Source organism: Raphanus sativus, chromosome 2, assembly GCF_000801105.2.
Source record: "Raphanus sativus cultivar WK10039 chromosome 2, ASM80110v3, whole genome shotgun sequence".
Lineage (NCBI taxonomy): Eukaryota > Viridiplantae > Streptophyta > Magnoliopsida > Brassicales > Brassicaceae > Raphanus > Raphanus sativus.
The window spans coordinates 339,748-357,112 of record NC_079512.1 but is presented as its reverse complement, the minus strand read 5'-3'; the positions used below and the strand labels follow the sequence as shown (position 1 = coordinate 357,112).

The 17,365-nt window shown below is 38.8% G+C and overlaps 5 protein-coding genes and 1 non-coding gene across 9 annotated transcripts; 3 read left to right on the top strand and 3 right to left on the bottom strand.

The window, feature by feature from the left end:
- Positions 1 to 192: 192 nt before the first annotated feature.
- LOC108839917 (VQ motif-containing protein 11) lies at positions 193 to 1,034 on the top strand. The gene has a single exon (XM_018612696.2). The coding sequence runs from the start codon at positions 318 to 320 to the stop codon at positions 822 to 824; it is 507 nt and encodes a 168-aa protein (XP_018468198.2). The 5' UTR covers positions 193 to 317; the 3' UTR covers positions 825 to 1,034.
- A 1,805-nt stretch (positions 1,035 to 2,839) lies between these two features.
- Positions 2,840 to 2,921, bottom strand: TRNAS-AGA (transfer RNA serine (anticodon AGA)). The gene has a single exon. It is a non-coding gene; the product is annotated as a tRNA-Ser (tRNA).
- Positions 2,918 to 5,242, top strand: LOC108842636 (DNA-repair protein XRCC1). 3 transcript variants are annotated; one of them, XM_056993644.1, is made up of 8 exons: positions 2,918 to 3,045; positions 3,363 to 3,562; positions 3,650 to 3,838; positions 3,908 to 4,022; positions 4,220 to 4,299; positions 4,408 to 4,521; positions 4,594 to 4,680; positions 4,795 to 5,242. In XM_056993644.1, the coding sequence occupies exons 2-8, from the start codon at positions 3,416 to 3,418 to the stop codon at positions 5,128 to 5,130; spliced, it is 1,068 nt and encodes a 355-aa protein (XP_056849624.1). In that variant the 5' UTR covers positions 2,918 to 3,045; positions 3,363 to 3,415; the 3' UTR covers positions 5,131 to 5,242. The 3 variants fall into 3 exon arrangements, with proteins under 3 accessions (XP_056849624.1, XP_018471118.2, XP_018471119.2); XM_018615616.2 differs by having other exon boundaries at positions 2,924 to 3,055; XM_018615617.2 differs by lacking the exon at positions 2,918 to 3,045 and having other exon boundaries at positions 3,138 to 3,562.
- Positions 5,243 to 5,461: 219 nt separating this feature from the next.
- Positions 5,462 to 12,164, top strand: LOC108842635 (N-terminal acetyltransferase A complex auxiliary subunit NAA15). The gene is made up of 26 exons (XM_018615615.2): positions 5,462 to 5,624; positions 6,110 to 6,188; positions 6,423 to 6,505; positions 6,611 to 6,760; positions 6,851 to 6,966; positions 7,241 to 7,346; positions 7,494 to 7,565; positions 7,654 to 7,769; positions 7,926 to 8,058; positions 8,224 to 8,301; positions 8,381 to 8,434; positions 8,522 to 8,592; positions 8,740 to 8,794; positions 8,894 to 8,989; positions 9,244 to 9,372; positions 9,457 to 9,539; positions 9,635 to 9,865; positions 9,965 to 10,088; positions 10,158 to 10,265; positions 10,376 to 10,507; positions 10,611 to 10,667; positions 10,800 to 10,897; positions 10,988 to 11,046; positions 11,140 to 11,254; positions 11,340 to 11,440; positions 11,608 to 12,164. The coding sequence occupies exons 1-26, from the start codon at positions 5,574 to 5,576 to the stop codon at positions 11,793 to 11,795; spliced, it is 2,685 nt and encodes an 894-aa protein (XP_018471117.2). The 5' UTR covers positions 5,462 to 5,573; the 3' UTR covers positions 11,796 to 12,164.
- Positions 12,165 to 12,206: 42 nt separating this feature from the next.
- LOC108832784 (E3 ubiquitin-protein ligase At1g63170) lies at positions 12,207 to 14,624 on the bottom strand. Of its 2 annotated transcripts, none has more exons than XM_018606234.2 (5): positions 14,360 to 14,624; positions 13,238 to 14,065; positions 13,018 to 13,146; positions 12,646 to 12,925; positions 12,207 to 12,554 (listed from the first exon to the last, which is right to left on the bottom strand). In XM_018606234.2, exons 2-5 carry the CDS (start codon positions 13,888 to 13,890, stop codon positions 12,387 to 12,389), a joined length of 1,230 nt encoding a protein of 409 aa, XP_018461736.1. In that variant the 5' UTR covers positions 13,891 to 14,065; positions 14,360 to 14,624; the 3' UTR covers positions 12,207 to 12,386. The 2 variants fall into 2 exon arrangements, with proteins under 2 accessions (XP_018461736.1, XP_018461737.1); XM_018606235.2 differs by having other exon boundaries at positions 13,018 to 13,143.
- A 106-nt stretch (positions 14,625 to 14,730) lies between these two features.
- Positions 14,731 to 17,351, bottom strand: LOC108836042 (D-glycerate 3-kinase, chloroplastic). Its single transcript, XM_018609254.2, has 12 exons — positions 17,073 to 17,351; positions 16,471 to 16,832; positions 16,305 to 16,384; positions 16,178 to 16,229; positions 16,066 to 16,107; positions 15,882 to 15,960; positions 15,764 to 15,795; positions 15,598 to 15,666; positions 15,448 to 15,522; positions 15,249 to 15,365; positions 15,118 to 15,168; positions 14,731 to 15,007 (listed from the first exon to the last, which is right to left on the bottom strand). Exons 1-12 carry the CDS (start codon positions 17,305 to 17,307, stop codon positions 14,864 to 14,866), a joined length of 1,338 nt encoding a protein of 445 aa, XP_018464756.2. The 5' UTR covers positions 17,308 to 17,351; the 3' UTR covers positions 14,731 to 14,863.
- Between the last annotated feature and the right edge of the window lie 14 nt (positions 17,352 to 17,365).

Here is a 17,365-nt window from a genome sequence, read left to right as displayed (position 1 = left end):
TATTAAAATCCAGTGTTCAAATCATAAACATGACCAGCGAATTATTAGCAATATACAATATATGCATTTATTTACCATCAACTTTATCAACTACGAATTCTAGACGTGCAAAGTCAATCATATTGGAAACTTATAATTATTATATTTCATAAATATGTTGGCAAAAATGTCAAGGAAACACACGCACACAAAGAAGACGGTCTTCTTTAAATATTGGATACTAGTAGGCAGACGACAATGTCTTTCTGACAAGAACAAAACATACTTCTCTTCTCTTGTTTCGACTTCATTCATTCATCTTATCCACCGCCGCCGCCATGAGCCACAAGAACCACCACTCCCAGCCGCCGAGCTATGCTACCGACCCAAACACCATGTTTGTTCAAGCAGACCCCTCCAGTTTCCGTAACATCGTTCAAAAACTCACGGGAGCACCACCGGAACTCTCCTCCTCCTCCTCCTCATCCACGGCACAACATAAGCTTCCTTTAACTCCAAAGAGACAAGCATTCAAGCTCCACGAGCGCCGTCAATCATCCAAGAAAATGGAGCTGAAGATCAACAACAACGTGGCCAACGATTCTTTGGGCCAGTTTCACCGAGGGTTCCTCGTCTCACCGGTCTCTCACCTCGACCCATTCTGGAGCCCACACTCAGCACGTGAGAATCACCACGCGACACCGGGAGAGGAAGAGCAAAAAGCCATAGCCGAGAAAGGGTTTTACTTCCTTCCGAGTCCGAGAAGCGGTGACGAGCCAGCACCGGAGCTTTTGCCTTTGTTTCCTCAACGGAACGAAAACGATTTTTGCCACTCATCTTATTAACTAGAGCTTTTATTAACCGTTAAGCTAATGGCACTTGATGCTGTTGCTTTTTACTGTTTTTGTTAGGGCTAGTATCCGTTTTCTTCTTAATTAACCTTTTGGACTTATTAATTCTATTATCCTCCATCAACCTTCTTGAATGGTCAAGCATTCCGGCGTGTGTAGTCCACTTCCATTAGAATATAAAATCTTTAAAAGTATTTTGTAGTTTTTCTAACGCGTCAATTACTTCATTGACTAACGAAAGACAAGTTGAACAACAAAAGCAAGTTGGATAAACATCATTTCACGGGTAGATGGTTTGATTTTACTTTTTATTTTTTTCTGTTGTAAGTTTGATTTTAATTTCTGGTAAGCCACAACGCTTAATCCGTAAGACCCAAAAAAACACATGCTACGTAGTTTTGAAAGTTAAGTACAATCAAAATTAATTAGGAGAAACAAGTTGATGCATGATGACAAGGTGAATGAATAGATAGCCTACAATCAAAAGAAACAAGTTGATGCATGATGCAAGTTAACTACGTATTGTTCAAAAAAAAAGTTAACTACGTAGTTTTGAAAGTTAATCAAAAAGACATGCTACATCTCCATTTTTTCTCCACTTTATTTACTGGCATCTTTTTTTTTTGTCAGCTATTTTCTGGCATCTATTATCAAATTCTTTTTTTTTTTTTGGTTAAAAAAAGACAAGTTGATTTATGATGATGAGGTGAATGAATAGATAGCCTACATGTGGCGGGGGAAAAATAGCATGTCTATACAGACACATGATTATTAGTTACAGAGATGTGTTGACTATTTTTTGGTAATGGAAGAACGTGAAAAAGATCAATTCTCATTAACCAAGTGGTTTTGTTCTAGCCAGGGCCGGCTTATTAAGTTAGTGGACCTTGTGCTCAAGTTTCTCATTTCCAAAATCATTGTTAACATTTTTAAAGTCCAAAACTAGGACCCTAAATCTGTATACATTTGACAAAATAGGACCTTGATTCCTTAAAGAAAATTATTGAAAAATAAAAGGACCCTGTGCTAAAGCTCCTTCAGCACATGTGTAGAGCCGGCACTGGTTCTAACGATAAAGGATTCATTATCGTCATGGATTTGATTTTTTTTGGTCATAGGGAACAACCTTAGATGGTAAGAAAATACAGATTGTACGGATCCCACTTTAATTATCAAAAAAAAAAAATCAATTCTCATTTTGGTGATCATGCATGTTTATAGACAGATACTTTAATTGTATCTTAAGTGAGCTTTAATAAAAGAAAGAGAAACGAAAGAAAGAGAATGAGACAATCTCTCATCTCTCCAATTCTCTTCTACCCAATACCTGTATGACACTACCAATAAGATACATGACTTTCTTATCTTAATTAAGCAATAATTTCTTCCTTTCTTTTAGTTTTAATGTTATTTAATGGTAAGATATGGACTAAGAGTACTTTTGGTGATAAGAGTACAGTGTGTAAAACACAGTGCCTATTTATTTTTAGATTTGGTGGTAGTGAGTCATAAAGCTGCAAGCCGTTGGATTTATTGACAAAGCTGTGACGCAGGATGAAGCGGCCCGGCATCTATTTTCTCTGCAGATCCAACAGCTAATCTATAGAAAAATCTGCTGTTAGATAATAGTATAATAATAATAAGAGGATGCATTTCTCTTTTGTTTTACAGAGAGATGGAACAAAAACATTAAATACAAGTAGATGGTAACCTGTAAAAGAGGGTGTCTCTGCACTCTGCACGCAGCTAACTTTAAAGTCAGTTGTCAGTATAATCCTTCATCAAACTCTGCCCCTCTGCCTCAGGTGTGTAATCCAAATTTCAAAACCTCTCTTATAAAATCCTAGCCCTCCCTCCTAAGCCCACATTTAAGTTATAGAGGAGGGCATCACCACTCCAGATATTAAAGCAGATAATGGGCTTTATGTCAATAATGGGCTTTTTAGTCTACACAAGACTAGACTTGGGATCCTTAAGAGTTGTTTGTTGTATGTAAAAAAAAAACGGAGCGTGAACGGCAGGATTCGAACCTGCGCGGGCAGAGCCCACATGATTTCTAGTCATGCCCGATAACCACTCCGGCACGTCCACATCTGTTGCAAGGGTTCTTGTGTTATATTAAATTTAATATATGCAAATTACCTGATTCGAGTGTTAATATCGTTGACAGTTTTCTCTCTCTCTGTGTCGATCAGAAAGGAAGAAGGAAGCAGGGGTGCGTTAAGGTTCTTCTTCGCTTTGTGATTAAGTCAATAATAATAATAATAATAGTGTCTTCTCCTGCTTCGTAACATGTCTCTATATTCACGGAAATGTTAGATTTTTTTTTTGATGGTTTCAAACTCTGCTCAATGCAAATGGCTTTTTGTATTTCATTTTTCGAATATCTTCTTGTTAAATCAGTCTCTGAAATCGAATTCTAATTGATACCTAGCAGCTTCTGTGATTCCGCAAATTTAAAAAACTCTGTCCGTGTGTTTGTATTGAGATTTTGATTATTACAAAGGAAGGAATGCTTTTCAATTTTTGCAGGCTTTGTTGTTAAGATACAATAGGGAATAGCACTGTAGTAGTAAAGGAGGGAGATGTCTCAGAAGCGAAATCTTCCTTCTTGGATGAGTTCAAGGGATCCTCCTCCTCCTCCTCCTCCTCCTCCTCCTGAGGGTAATAAGAAGCCCAAGGATGACGATGAAGTTGATATAAGCAACACCACTGATTTCTCTAAACTTCTGGTCTGTCAACTGTTTTTCATTTTTTTAGCTCTCCTCTTAATTAGCTTACTTTGTGATTTATAATTAAAACTGTGTGTGCCTATACAGGAAGGAGTTGTATTTGTGTTGTCGGGGTTTGTAAATCCGGAGAGGAGTACACTAAGGTCACAGGCCTTGGCCATGGGAGCCACTTATCACCCTGACTGGAACTCTCTCTCCACCTTGTTGATCTCTGCTTTTCCCAACACTCCCAAGTTCCGCCATGTTCAATCCAACTCTGGTACCATTGTCTCTAAGGTCTCTCTCTACTCTCAGTCATTGTCTTCTACTTTGTGTGCTGATGATGTTTTTTAACTGTGTCTTCAGGATTGGATAACCGAGTGTTATACGCAGAAGAAGCTGGTGGATATTGAGCAATACCTTATGCATGCTGGAAAACCGTGGAGGAAAACCAGTGTTCCCCAAGATCCTACTTTTCGAGGTAATAAATAAAAAAAAAAGAAAACGTATAGAGGAAGAAGCTTTAGATTAGCGTGTCATTGTTTTAACTACGTTCTCGTCTCTCCTGAGTTGTTTCATTCATTAGTTTCACTTTTGGTTAAATAATGAACGAACGAGATAATAGTTTCAGTTCCCTGTTTAGCTTGACATTGTGGAACATAATTGATTGTATTACAGAAAAGAAGAAACAGTTGTCCATAAAATCAGAGGAGACAAAATCAGAAACAAGGGGAACGTCGTCATCTGCTTCATCCAAGGTCTGTCTTCTAAATATATATAACTGATGGCCGGTTTGGTTAAACAAAGAGGAACCGTAATTTGCTCCAGTAAATGGTTTTTTGACTGTTTTCCTCCGTATTTTACAGAACAGACCAGGTTCCAATACTGTAAAGGAACCATTTTCTGTTACGGAGGTGAAGAAATGGGCGAGGGATGACCTAACTGAAACCATCTCATGGCTAGAGAGTCAGGAGGAGAAAGTATGTTTCTTATTTTTTCAAAATTACTTGCTGTCTTTTGTTTCTGCTGCTGTCTAACCACCATTGGAACAGCCAGCAGCAGGAGAGATCAAGAGAATAGCTGCAGAAGGAGTGTTAACCTGTTTACAAGACGCCATAGATTCTCTTGAGCAGAAGCAGGTTAGTCTAACGCTTTAAATAAAGTTTTTCTATCTTTTGGCATTTTGATCAGTTTCTTTGAGAAGATGGTTTGTTGAATTGATCCTCGAATGTTCTTCTTCTCTGTACTTTTAGGACGTAGGATCAGTGACGGAGCTGTGGAGCTTTGTCCCTCGAGTAGTGAAGGAGCTTGGAAAGATGGAATCTTCTTGTAAAACAGAAAACTCCACGGCGGCTTCAAAGGATCAACTCTGGAAACAAGCAAAGTCGTGGAAGAAGATTTACGAGGCAGAGCTAGCAAAAAAGGGTGAAGAAGAAGAAGAAGAAGAAGCATCGGGAACAAAGAAGAGAAGGACCACCTCTGGCTCTGGGGTTGTTGGTTCTGGATACGAGAGTGATGAGACAGTTGAAATGACGGAAGAAGAGATAGAGCATGCTTACAGGAACGTTTGTTTAGAGTCGTCTCATTAAGATCACATCACACACTTGTTTCATTCTGCTTACATGACATTGCCTTTTCGGTTTGTTCGGTTAAGTCTTTACAGTTGGAATCGATTGCATTAATTCGGTTTTTGGTTATGAATTGATTTTGCGTCACTACAATTTTGATCCGGTCAATTAGGTTCGGATCCACTTAACCGGTTTGATTGAGTCTCTCAAATTGATGAACCGGTCTAACATGCTTAAAATTTTATGCTAACCGGAAGAGAGAAATCTAAACCGATTTGGTTAGGAGGAGGAGGGATAAACGAAACGAAGATTGAAGACCCTAATTTATACCCCTCCTTTCCTTTGGGTCGTCTCGTCTTGTCTTCATCGTTGTTCCGCAGTAAGGTTGAAGCAGCACCTCACCTCAATCTCTTCTTGCTTCGCGAGCTCTCTCTCTCTCTCTCTCTCTCAGTAGCGCAGGAAAGATGGGAGCTTCGCTTCCTCCAAAAGAGGCCAACCTCTTCAAGCTCATCGTCGTATGTTCCTCCGATTCTATTCTCTTTCTTTGTTAAACCCTAAAATTAAGTTAACTCCTCAATAATCATTGCCTTTCTTATTTTTGCCTAGTAATGCGTTTGTCTCTTTTAAAAGTAAGTTGCTAGTTTCAGTTACATTGACTATCGTCTCTTGCTAGATCTTCCGGGCTCGCCTAGTTTCAGTTACATTGATTCTTAATTTCCTTTTGAGTAACACAAATAACCAAAGCTTCGAGTATATATAGCTTCTACTCTTTTTTTCTTCTTCTTTCTACTTTCATATGTTATATGCACCATTCAGTGTTTATATGATTATTATGCCCCCACTCACACTTTCTCCGCAAACTAGCTAATTATCATCTTAACTATTGCATTGGATTTTCGTTTTTTTTTTTAGGTTGAAGCTACTTGGAATGGTTCATATTCTTCTTCTTTTTAATGTATTTTTCCATTGCTTAAATTGTATTATGGGGTGATCTATGCAGAAATCTTATGAGACGAAGCAGTACAAGAAGGGACTCAAGGCTGCTGATACCATTTTGAAAAAGTTTCCTTCTCATGGTGGTCAGTTTCCTTTTTATCATCCCTCCTTCCGTTGTTTCCTTGGAGTTTTCATAAGCTTTTTGAGTATATGTATTGTTTATTTTGCTAGTTGAGTATTTTCGGTTTTGCGTTAAAAACGCACTTGTCGCTTCTACTGATTGCTTCTTTCCTGCCTTCCTTTTTTCATGTCTATTAGCTCTGATTTTTCTTCTTACTAAGACTTGTTTCTTTTATTCTTTTCTAATTAATTTTCAGAGACTTTATCCATGAAAGGATTGACTCTTAACTGCATGGACCGTAAAACTGAAGCATATGAGCTTGTTCGCCTTGGAGTCAAGGTTCCATTTATGCTCTTTCATAATCATAGCTTCATTCGTTAGAGGTTTCCAGATTACGTTTATTATTCTTCCGGGTAAAACATACTTTCTTATTATTCCATGCAGAATGACATCAAAAGCCATGTTTGCTGGCATGTGCTTGGTCTCCTGTACCGGTCAGACAGAGAGTATAGAGAGGCCATCAAATGCTACCGTAATGCTCTTAGAATTGACCCTGATAATCTTGAAATACTCCGCGACCTCTCACTCTTGCAGGTATAAAAATTTTGATTGAGGAGAATTTAATAAATGTCAATTCCTACTTTTATCAGTTTTCCTTTGTGTAAGCTCCTTTCTTATTCCTAGGCACAAATGCGGGACTTATCTGGCTTTGTGGAGACCAGGCAGCAGCTTTTGACTTTAAAGCCTAATCATCGAATGAACTGGATTGGCTTTGCAGTCTCCCAGCATTTGAACGCTAAGTATGGTATTATGGTCCTTGAAGCTTCGTTACTTTACTCATTTGAATGGAATGCTATTTTTTCTTCTTTTTACCATTTGCTGTTTATTTATTTGATTTGCAATTCTAGTCTTTGACACCTTTGCTCGGATGTACCTTACATCAGAATTTTAGGAAACAATATTCAGTAGAATTATATATGCCTTTCGAATAAGTTAATTGCTTCTTTATTCGTTTGGCAGTAGCTCACCTTGATCTCTTATTATGTTTTTTTTTTTAAAAATATTTTAAACCAGTGCTTCTAAAGCTGTTGAAATTTTGGAAGCGTTTGAAGGCACCCTAGAGGATGATTATCCTCCTGAGAACGAGCTATGTGAACACACTGAAATGATTCTATACAAGGTATCAAGCAAAATATTGTACAACGTCAAACCTCTGTTACCTCTCTGGTCCTTTGTCCCTGGAAAACCATGCTTGTCGTCAAAGGGTCCATTTAGCTGATATTCATTTGGCATTAGCACAGGTTTCTCAACTGTTTTTTTCTTCCAGGTTTCCTTGCTTGAGGAGTCAGGTGCTTTTGGAAAAGCTCTTGAGGAGTTGCACAAAAAAGAGCCGAAAATAGTAAGTTTTGGAAGCTGATTTTATTGTATATGTGGATCATAGGATACACGCATATAGTTGTTTATAGTCCTCGTGTGGTTGTTTCTAGGTTGATAAGTTGTCCTACAAAGAACAAGAGGCATCTCTCTTGTCGAAGCTTCGTCGCCCAGCAGAAGCCAGTAAACTCTACAGGGTTCTTCTTTCCATGAACCCTGACAATTACAGGTTTTTTTTCCTTTGCACTTCTAATTCATTATTTTTTTTTCTTTTTTGCTTAAAAGTTGACTATCTTCTCCTATGACATTCTTAAAGGCTTCTATATATATTTGGGTACTGTCAATTCATGTCAACAAGTAAATAGTGCATTCCTGTACTTTTCAGATATTATGAAGGCCTCCAAAAATGTCTTGGTTTGTATTCAGAAAGTGGACAATATTCGTCGGACAAGATTGAGAAGTTAAATGCCTTGTACCAGTCTCTAAGCGAGCAGTACACTCGGTCATCCGCTGTTAAGGTGAGAAAAGGCGGTTCAGTGCCTGTAGTTAAATACATTTTTTATACCCTTCCGCTGTGTAGGGAACTACCGGTTACCCATTTTGATCTCTCTGATAATTTCTGGGTGCTGATATATGAAATGTGACTATTGATATTAAGTTATTCTATATTTTTCCATTTTCAGAGGATACCATTGGATTTTCTGCAAGATGAAGGGTTTAAGGAGGCTGTTGCAAAGTACATTAAACCTCTGTTGACAAAGGTATCTTTTCTTTCCCTTGAGTCTCTTTGTTACAATGCTCTAATAGAATATGTTTCTTATATCTTGATTCTTGTGTCAGGGTGTTCCTTCATTATTCTCTGATCTCTCTTCTCTATATGATCACCCTCGCAAGGTTTGTTTCCCTGCTTTTTCCTTGAGCATGCTGTCGCAAATTTCATTGTAACAAAATACATGTTTTAAATGTATTTTTGTTATCCAGCCTGATATATTGGAGCAACTAGTTGTTGAGATGGAACATTCTATTAGGACTACTGGAAGTTACCCAGGAAGGTGTGTGACTGAATTTATTACTGTAATATTAACTGGAATTACTTCTTCTATGATTTGTGGTTTATATATACTAAATTAGGACTGAAATTTTATCAAGATTAGTGATTAGATCAGTCATTTATTGTGACTATTTCTTAATTGAAACAGTGATGTGAAAGAGCCCCCGTCAACTCTATTGTGGACATTATTTTTCTTGGCTCAGGTTCAGTTTTGCTATCTGTCTTAATTTCTCTTTATTATTAACAGCCTTTGGGTTGAATTTTTGCATATCGTATCATGAATCGTATTTTTCATACTGCAGCATTATGACAAGCGTGGTCAGTATGATGCTGCCCTTGGTAAAATTGACGAGGCCATTGCTCATACGCCGACAGTGATTGATCTGTACTCTGTTAAGGTATCTTTGTTTAACTTGGAAAAAAAAATAAGATTTTGATCCATCAGTTTTCGTATATGTCACTGTTGCTGCTTGCACCTGTATGGAGGCACATTCTTAGAAACTTCATTGACAGGATGGTGGTTTTGAACTTCTCTAGTTATAGCGACTGTGTTAACATAATTTGTGTGATTTGTGCACACCGCGTATCAGTTTATCTTTTTGTTTGAGGACTCTTGTTTCTTCTTAATCATTGTACTGGTTTCTCTCAACAGAGCCGAATAATGAAGCATGCAGGAGACTTAACTGCCGCTGCCGCACTTGCCGATGAAGCTAGATGCATGGACTTAGCAGATCGCTATATTAACAGTGAATGCGTTAAGCGTATGCTGCAAGCAGATCAGGTTTACATCCTGGCTTTTTCATATTATATTCTTTTGGTCGATGTCCTCAGAGGTTAACCTGATCTGTGAACTTTCCTGGTGAAGGTGGCCTCGGCTGAGAAAACTGCTGTTTTATTTACAAAAGAGGGGGATCAGCTCAACAATCTTCATGACATGCAGTGCATGTGGTACGGCTCTCCAGATTGAGTAGTTGTTACTAATGTAAAATTGACATTTTGAGATGTATTTCTAATGGCTGTCTTTTGATCTCATGTCGTAACAGGTATGATCTTGCATCTGGGGATAGCTACTTCCGTCAGGGTGATCTTGGACGTGCCCTGAAGAGGTTTTTGGCTGTGGAGAAGCACTATTCTGACATTTCTGAAGATCAGTTTGATTTCCACTCGTACTGCTTAAGAAAAATGACTTTGCGTTCATATGTTGACATGCTTAAGTTCCAAGACCGATTGCACTCATTCCCATATTTCCACAAAGCAGCCATCAGAGCTATCAGGTAAACTCTTTGTTTCACAAAACAACAGTATCTAGTAGATGGATGCATGATAGCTTCAAATAGATTGTAGTTACAATTACCTCCCGCCTCGATATTCAGGTGCTACCTGAAATTGCACGATACTCCCAAATCAACTGCTGAAGAAGATGAAATGTCAAAGTTGGCTCCTGCTCAAAAGAAGAAAATGAAGAAGCAGAAAAAGGCAGAAGCCCGAGCTAAGAAAGTTAGTGTTTTCAGTGTTTTGTCGAGTAAATTATCACTTCGGTGGCTTATGATTTGTCTTTCGTTTCAGGAAGCTGAGACTAAGAGTGAAGAATCAACTGCGAGTGGTGTCTCAAAGTCTGGCAAACGAAATGTGAAACCTGTAGACCCAGATCCTCATGGGCAAAAGTTAATTCAGGTTGTTGTTTTACTTCATTTGTAAGATGTATTGTGATCTTCCTCAATAATACTGTAGTATGAGTGTTATTAACTTTATCAGAAGCTTACTAAAAAACTAAATCTGCACAGGTGGAAGATCCACTGGCAGAGGCTTCAAAGTACTTGAGTCTACTCCAGAAGCATTCACCTAACTCTTTGGAGACTCATCTACTTTCTTTTGAGGTTAACATGAGAAAAGAAAAGTTTCTGCTTGCATTCCAGGTAACTAATTTCTCGGCTGGTGGTTATATTCAAGCTCACGGTTCTTTGATATCCTTTGTTCGGTTAATTTAAGGGCTTTGGTGTCTCATTTTTCATTCTTCAGGCTGTCAAGCAAATGCTTAAATTGGACGCGGAGAACCCTGATTCACATCGTTCACTGGTATGGAATCTGTGCTACTTGCGATGTTCTAAAAAATGGGATTATAATGTTTTCCCTTCAAGTCTTATGTGGCTAGTCATGCTTTCATTTTGGGGGGGGGGGGGGGTTTATGCTTTTGAACTTGGATGGCAGGTTAAATTCTTTCTCAGGACAGGATCGACGAGTGCTCCCACGACTGAAGCTGAGAAACTTCGTTGGAGTGTCCTAGAGGCTGAGCGCCCATCAATCAGGTGTCTACTCAAACTATTATTCTTATCTATTCTTACTGTTGATTTTCTATATCACTTGTGAGATAAATTGTACCTTCGTTTGCGCTCTAGTCAATTGCAGAATAAATCATTATTAGAGGCAAACAAAGAGTTTCTTGGTCGACACGAAGGTGCGTATCAAACTGATTACATGGCACCCTCACGAAGGTATCACAGTTTCTGATTAGAAGAAAAATGCTTACGTCTGCATTTCAATTTCGCAGATTCTTTGGTGCACAGAGTGGCATACGCAGAAACGCTGTACCTGTTAGATCAAAGCAAGAAATCTGAGGCTATCAAAGTAATTGAAGATTCAACCAACAAAGTGGTTCAACAAACGTAATGTTTCTTCAAAACATAATTACCTTATGGTTCCTTGGTTTCTCTGTTCTGTGTTTTGTTCACATCGGTTGTCCATGTACAGAAATGGAGCTCTCGGACAAGCAAGAGAATGGAAACTCAAAGAATGTATGGCAGTTCATAAGCTCCTAGAGACAGTTTTCCTCGACTCAGAAGCTGCCTCCAGTAAGCATTAAATATCATCGCTGTGATGTTTCCATAAAGTAGTGTGCCGATATGACTGTCTGTGGCTGCATATTTTTTTTATATTTAATGCGTTTAGTTGGTCTTCTGAACCACTCATTAAGGTCATTACTGTTTATAGAAGTATTAAGCCGGGTTTTGGGTTGCAGGATGGAAATCACGCTGTGCCGAGTATTTTCCGTGGTCGACTCACTTTGAAGGCAAGCGTAGCTCTGTGATGCCTGATTCAGTGTACAACTCTTCTCTCAAGAGGAATGAGAATGGCGACACACCAAACCATCCAATGGGTAACGATGCACAGCTCGAAGCATTCAAGAGCCTTGCCGTCTCTACCTGAAGCTCTTTTTTGTATTAATAAAAGAGGCACGAAGACAGAGGATCCGTTGTTGCAGACCTTCGATCATATACTTGATGAATGTTTTTTGCAGAGGTGTGGAACAAAAGATGTTTGGAGTTGTAACACGCCAAATGTGTATTAACTGTTTGATCTATATAAGGAGGCTGGGTTTCTCAAGTCTGATGAACACAATGGCACAGAGAAAGAAAGGATCTTTTTGTCTCTCTTTTCGTTTTGTTTTCTCTCTTTCGGCACTTTACGAGGATGTTTCGAGCTTTCCTTTGTTGTTGTACCCTTTTTTACTCCTCCACATCATTTTTATTCACCCCCACTACTACATTATCTCTTTGCTTAAAGCTTTTTAACATTTGGTAGCCTTTTCTTTATGTGGTGTTTGCATCTACATGCCTCCCAACAACACCATTATTTTGGAGATTTATTGATGTGGAAAAGTTACATCTGTTGGAACAAACAAAATGAATAAAGCAATCTCTCAAATCTCAACTATACAAGTCTTTAAAGACTATATTATACACAAGACAAACTCGATGTGGGAATAGATGAGTGAGAGGTCTCTCTCAGCTTTTTAGTCTACGAGGAGGAAGAAGTGCTGCTTTCTCCGACCTCATTTTTACAGAGAGGGCAAGTGGCATTGATTTTAAGCCATTTGTCAACACAGTCTACATGAAAGACATGTAAGCATGGCAGCTCTCTTACTTCTTCATCGTCTCCATATCTGGCCAAGCAGATGCAACAGCTCTGCAATAACATCCAAAGAATAGTTAGGCACATTCTACTCCCCTCCCATACACAATTATACTAAACCTAGGGAGTGTTAAAAGTTACTTACAGCATCTTCCCCTGATATAAGACGTTTCTTCTCAGACCCCAACAGAAGAAAGCCACCTTCACCTTCCTCTGAAAACTCCAAATCATTTCTGCTTTTAGTTTTGAACTTGTAGACAGGCAGTGCGTTGATGGCCTCAGCAGTGGCTCCTCTAGTTTGTGAGAAGTTTTCCCGAAAACCGAGAACAGAGATCAAGCAAGGCAGACAACAACAGATGGTTGCGCACAGTATGAAAGGCATTGCGTATCCTATGCAGCTGAAAGTAAGGAACGCTATACATAACCTGCAAACAGAGAAGAAAAAACATGAGTGTTTCAGAGTTCAAATTTCTCATCCATTTGGGTCAATAAAAAGAGTGGATGAAGCCAAGCCGACCTGTAGAGTTTAGGAGAATCAGAAGGAGATGAGTGACCTCCAAAGATCCATACATTCCCCACAACAAACCACACCGCAAAGAAACAGTCAATGGCCATCTTGAAATGGTCCACTAGCCCATTCAATCTGCTGCACACAAAGAGTCATAATAAAGATTAGTCTAGACTTCTCCTAACTAACTAACCAAACAAAAAAAGAGGAAACAAATTGCTTGGTGTACCTTGTTCTTAAGCTATCCCCAACTTGATTGTTCCTAGTGGTGGTGGTTTCTTCGTCCGGTGGGAGTTGATCCGCAGAGACGGGTGTATATGGTGTGGACTCTGAAGGGTTATTATTATTGCCTTGAGTAGAAGAAGAAGTAGCACCACCACGTTCTTGGCCACCTGTACCACCTCGGTTATAAGTGCGGAAACGCCAATAGAGGATAGGGAGAGTGGCAACACAGCCGGATGTATAACCAACAACCCATGTAAACAATGGGGCTTCGGGGTGTTCATCTTTAGCAAGAACCATAACAACAATGGCAGCAACGATCTGAGCCACGGTGACAACTAACTCAACAGAAATCCAAAGGCCAGAATTCAATGGACTCCTTCTACTACTACTAGTACTAGTACTAGTAGTGCGGCTACCATTCCTCCCATCATCTGCTGCTCTTTGATGAGAAGGAGGAGCGTTAGATGATGATATCCTCTGTTGAACTTGAAGCTGATGATGATGATGTGGAGTAAGGTCATCGAGAGAAGAAGTAGATGAAGAAGAGTCATCGTCATTGTCATTGGTAGTGATGTCAACGATGTGCTCGTGAGTAATGTGGTGTTCCATTAACAAAGGATCTTGATCAGTTTGGGTTGTATTTCGACCAACGTCCATCTAAAAAATATCAAAAGAAAGCTGAAAAGAGCCGCACAAGTCAGCTACTACTACTACTAGAGAGAGAGGTTCCCAGTTGTTGTTGACATGTCATTTTGTAGCGATGACATTCCAGCTCAACTCAGTAGCAGAGCAACCCAAGAACAAAAAAAAAAAGGCTAAAGAGGCCACCCACCTGTTACAGAGACATTCACAGGTAAACAAACCCCATGAGCAAAGTTTTAAACTTTAGGATCCAACAAATCAAATGAAGGAAGAAACGTAGAATTGGCCAAATCTCAGAGACCCTTTAATTAAATTAAAAGTAAGACCCAATATTCAAGTTTGACTCTTTGGAACCCATCAAGTTCCGATCTTTATAGAAAGAAGCCCAAAACCAGGATTCAAAGTTCACAATTTCAATCCTTCTGTGGCAATTCCAATTCCGAACACAGACGAAGAAGAAGAAGAAGAAGAGTATGGGTTTTACCAGAATTGGAAAAAGCTTTGGCAGAGACAATCACACGATTTAAACTGCAGAGAGAAAGCTGTGATGTTGGTCTTTGACGAGGAGACAAAAAGAAAGATGAGAGCTTTCGCAGTGTAATTTGGGAGAAGGAAGGAGAGTGATGAGGAGACTTCGTTATGCCCCTGAGATTCTAACCGTTGGATCTTGAGGGTTCTTCTTTCTAAATATCTTAATCCGACGCTCCTCTTTAGCTCCTCGCTTGTGGCTTTCCTTTCATTCTTTACAATGTGTGTGCCTTTTTGCAGAGTTACTATTTTAGCACATTTCTTTCCAGTTTAAACAAATCTTATATGTGTGTATTTTGAATTGTGTTCATTCTTTTAAAAAGAAAATTATGTGAAAAAAATAGTGTTATTGCATAATAGCTAAAACTTTGCTGTACACAATGTAAGAAACAATATAGCATGTCAAAAGACACAAGGAAGAGAAATGTTATATTCTTTTTACATACAACATGATGTGTAATTAGGTAGCGAGTATAGGGTTCCTTTCTTCATCGATATCTATGGCAAGGACACGCTCAGGTTCCGAGCCGCTTGGTCCTTCAGCGTAAAGCGTCGGAAGATACGCCTTATATGCCGGTAAATACCTCGACACAAAGTCATTCACCTGTAACACATATATATTTTTCAAACATTATTATATACTAATAAGCACAAGACTAGAGTACTACTAGTTATTAACTGTCTTAACACAGTCAAAACGTTACAAATAAATACCTCATCATCTGACATCCCTTCTTTCCCAGCCTGTCTCATTGCTATTTCCGCCTGTCCAAAAAACCAAACCACAGTATAGTTGTACTGTTCTCATTTTTTATTGGTTGATTAAGTAGATAATATAAAAAAACCTGAAGACGCCACCGGTAAACATAACTTGGGTCCTTGATTTTGATGACCACCCAAGCATTGATGTACTTGTCCCATGCCTCGTAGTACGCTTCCAGGTTCTTATTCACTGTCTCCAGCTTATTATAGAAACAGACCAGAGTTTTCAATTAAGTGATATCAGATGTATATCGTTGTATTAGTACACTCTTGAGATATAACCTGGGGATCCACTGCTTTAACGGCTTCAGCAGGAAGGGGTTTAAAACCAAGCATCCATCCCTCAAATAGAATCACCTGAAAAACCAAAACAAAACAAACAAATGTATAATACTTGACAAAGAAGATAGAAATATATATATATATATATACCTTTAGAGGTCCTTCAACTTCAGGCCATGTTGTTGCATCGCCTCTGTCACCCCTTCCGCTATAAGCAGACTGCCCATCAAAATAGGAATAATTAAGACTTGGTTCTGTGTGTTTATTATACAAAGTGATACAGGCAGAGAAGGTAAAATCAAGCAGTGACACTCACTTTATCGTACCGAGGAACTTTCATCTTCATGCCTGTTAAAATGACCAAACAAAAAACTCACTAGGGTAAAATAAAAGGTTTAACAACAGCAAAGAGTATTGATGGAAACTATACTAACCGTCCTTGGTCAGTTGAGTCAGGGCTTCTATTGTTTCCACAGAGAATGGAAGATCATGGCTTCCTGCATTCCCACGATACTGCATAACAACATACATATATATATGATATGATACAAAATCAAGATGTTTTCAAACTAAAGAAGAAAATACAACATGTTGAGGAAAAGAAGAAGAGGAGTTTACCTCTAGGAGTGCATTGTCTGGATTATCTTCTCTCAATTTAGCCTGAGACAACAAAATAAATAAATAAAACAAACGGAGAAGGGAAAGAATACAGACAAAGTAAAAATCATACCTGGCCTTGTGCAGTCAAGTAAAAATCGTCTATGGATATTGTCGCCGACTTCCTGAGAGATATTCGCTTTTAGTTAGATCACTAAGGAGGAATTTAAAAGTGGTGCAGTAAATTTTAATGGTGTTACATTTTGGTAGTTTTGAAAAGATAATCAAGGGCAAAGACAAGTGTAGTCTTGCCACATCCTTGAGGCGCGCTAAATCCAATCTGCATCACATCATCTCCATATCATTAAATTTTAAAGACAATATTAATACCAAAGAAAGAAAGACAATTATTAGTAGCTAGGGTACCACAAGTGGAGGCACATCATCTCCATCTTTAAACTCGGAGCTATGAAGAGCAATCTGATCTTGGCACCAAACAAAGACGGGGATGTAGTAATGGTAAAGCCTGGCTTTCTGAGGAACGGTGAGCATAAGCACATTAAGCTGAAAGAGTCTGCAGAGCTGGGAGCCGTATAGTAACCATTTGTCAATGGATTGACCGACATTTTCAGGAGTGATACCGATCTTGTCTACGAGTGGACCAGAGCAAATGAACTCGAAAAGGTCAGACACTGAAGAGACATCCACTGTTGTTTTGTTAGGTAACGCCGAGCATTTCTTCAAGGGCGAATCAAGAACCATCGAACTGTCTTGAATCCACGAGCAACCTAGTCATAAAAAAAATTAATAAATAAGAAAGGTTAATTAATCTTCCAAGAAAAAGAATTATGGCTTAGTAATCACAAGTTCTTTATAAATTCAAAACGAAAGTGTCACAAAAAGATCAAAACTTTGAAACTTCAAAAAAAAAAAAGAAAAAAATACAGAATCAAACCTTAAAATTAGTAGAAGAAATGAAAATGAGAGAATAAAGGAGGGAAGAGGAGGGCGTCGTGTTTTTTATTTACCAGACATTGAGTCACGGCCTTGAACCGGGGAGGAGTAAGAAGCGGTGACGACATCGGAGGAGGAGGAAGATGAAAGAAAACGTCTTTTGAAATTTAAAGTATTGTAAGAGTGACAAGGAAAGGGAACGGCTTTGATATAAAATCTATTATTAGTAGTAGTAGTAGTAGTAGATTGCTGCCCAAGACTCGCCTGCCATGGACAAGAAGACCATATCAAACTTGCCCCCCTCGTCATTCTCTCTCTCTCTCTCTCTCTCTCTCTCTCTCTCTCTCTCTCTCTCTCTCAGCAAAGC

What these genes read in the sequence shown, in the direction of transcription:
- LOC108839917 (XM_018612696.2), top strand. Translation starts at nt 318, where the DNA reads ATGAGCCACAAGAACCACCACTCCCAGCCGCCGAGCTATGCTACCGAC.
- LOC108842636 (XM_056993644.1), top strand. Translation starts at nt 3,416, where the DNA reads ATGTCTCAGAAGCGAAATCTTCCTTCTTGGATGAGTTCAAGGGATCCT. An exon ending in CTGGTACCATTGTCTCTAAG is followed by an intron (nt 3,839 to 3,907) that starts GTCTCTCTCTAC and finishes CTGTGTCTTCAG; the next exon opens with GATTGGATAACCGAGTGTTA. An exon ending in CGTCATCTGCTTCATCCAAG is followed by an intron (nt 4,300 to 4,407) that starts GTCTGTCTTCTA and finishes CGTATTTTACAG; the next exon opens with AACAGACCAGGTTCCAATAC.
- LOC108842635 (XM_018615615.2), top strand. Translation starts at nt 5,574, where the DNA reads ATGGGAGCTTCGCTTCCTCCAAAAGAGGCCAACCTCTTCAAGCTCATC. An exon ending in ACCTCTTCAAGCTCATCGTC is followed by an intron (nt 5,625 to 6,109) that starts GTATGTTCCTCC and finishes TGATCTATGCAG; the next exon opens with AAATCTTATGAGACGAAGCA. An exon ending in AAAGTTTCCTTCTCATGGTG is followed by an intron (nt 6,189 to 6,422) that starts GTCAGTTTCCTT and finishes ATTAATTTTCAG; the next exon opens with AGACTTTATCCATGAAAGGA.
- LOC108832784 (XM_018606234.2), bottom strand. Translation starts at nt 13,890, where the DNA reads ATGGACGTTGGTCGAAATACAACCCAAACTGATCAAGATCCTTTGTTA. An exon ending in GATTCTCCTAAACTCTACAG is followed by an intron (nt 12,926 to 13,017) that starts GTCGGCTTGGCT and finishes CTCTGTTTGCAG; the next exon opens with GTTATGTATAGCGTTCCTTA. An exon ending in TTATATCAGGGGAAGATGCT is followed by an intron (nt 12,555 to 12,645) that starts GTAAGTAACTTT and finishes ATGTTATTGCAG; the next exon opens with AGCTGTTGCATCTGCTTGGC.
- LOC108836042 (XM_018609254.2), bottom strand. Translation starts at nt 17,307, where the DNA reads ATGACGAGGGGGGCAAGTTTGATATGGTCTTCTTGTCCATGGCAGGCG. An exon ending in AAGTTCCTCGGTACGATAAA is followed by an intron (nt 15,667 to 15,763) that starts GTGAGTGTCACT and finishes TTTGATGGGCAG; the next exon opens with TCTGCTTATAGCGGAAGGGG. An exon ending in AAGGGATGTCAGATGATGAG is followed by an intron (nt 15,008 to 15,117) that starts GTATTTATTTGT and finishes TATGTGTTACAG; the next exon opens with GTGAATGACTTTGTGTCGAG.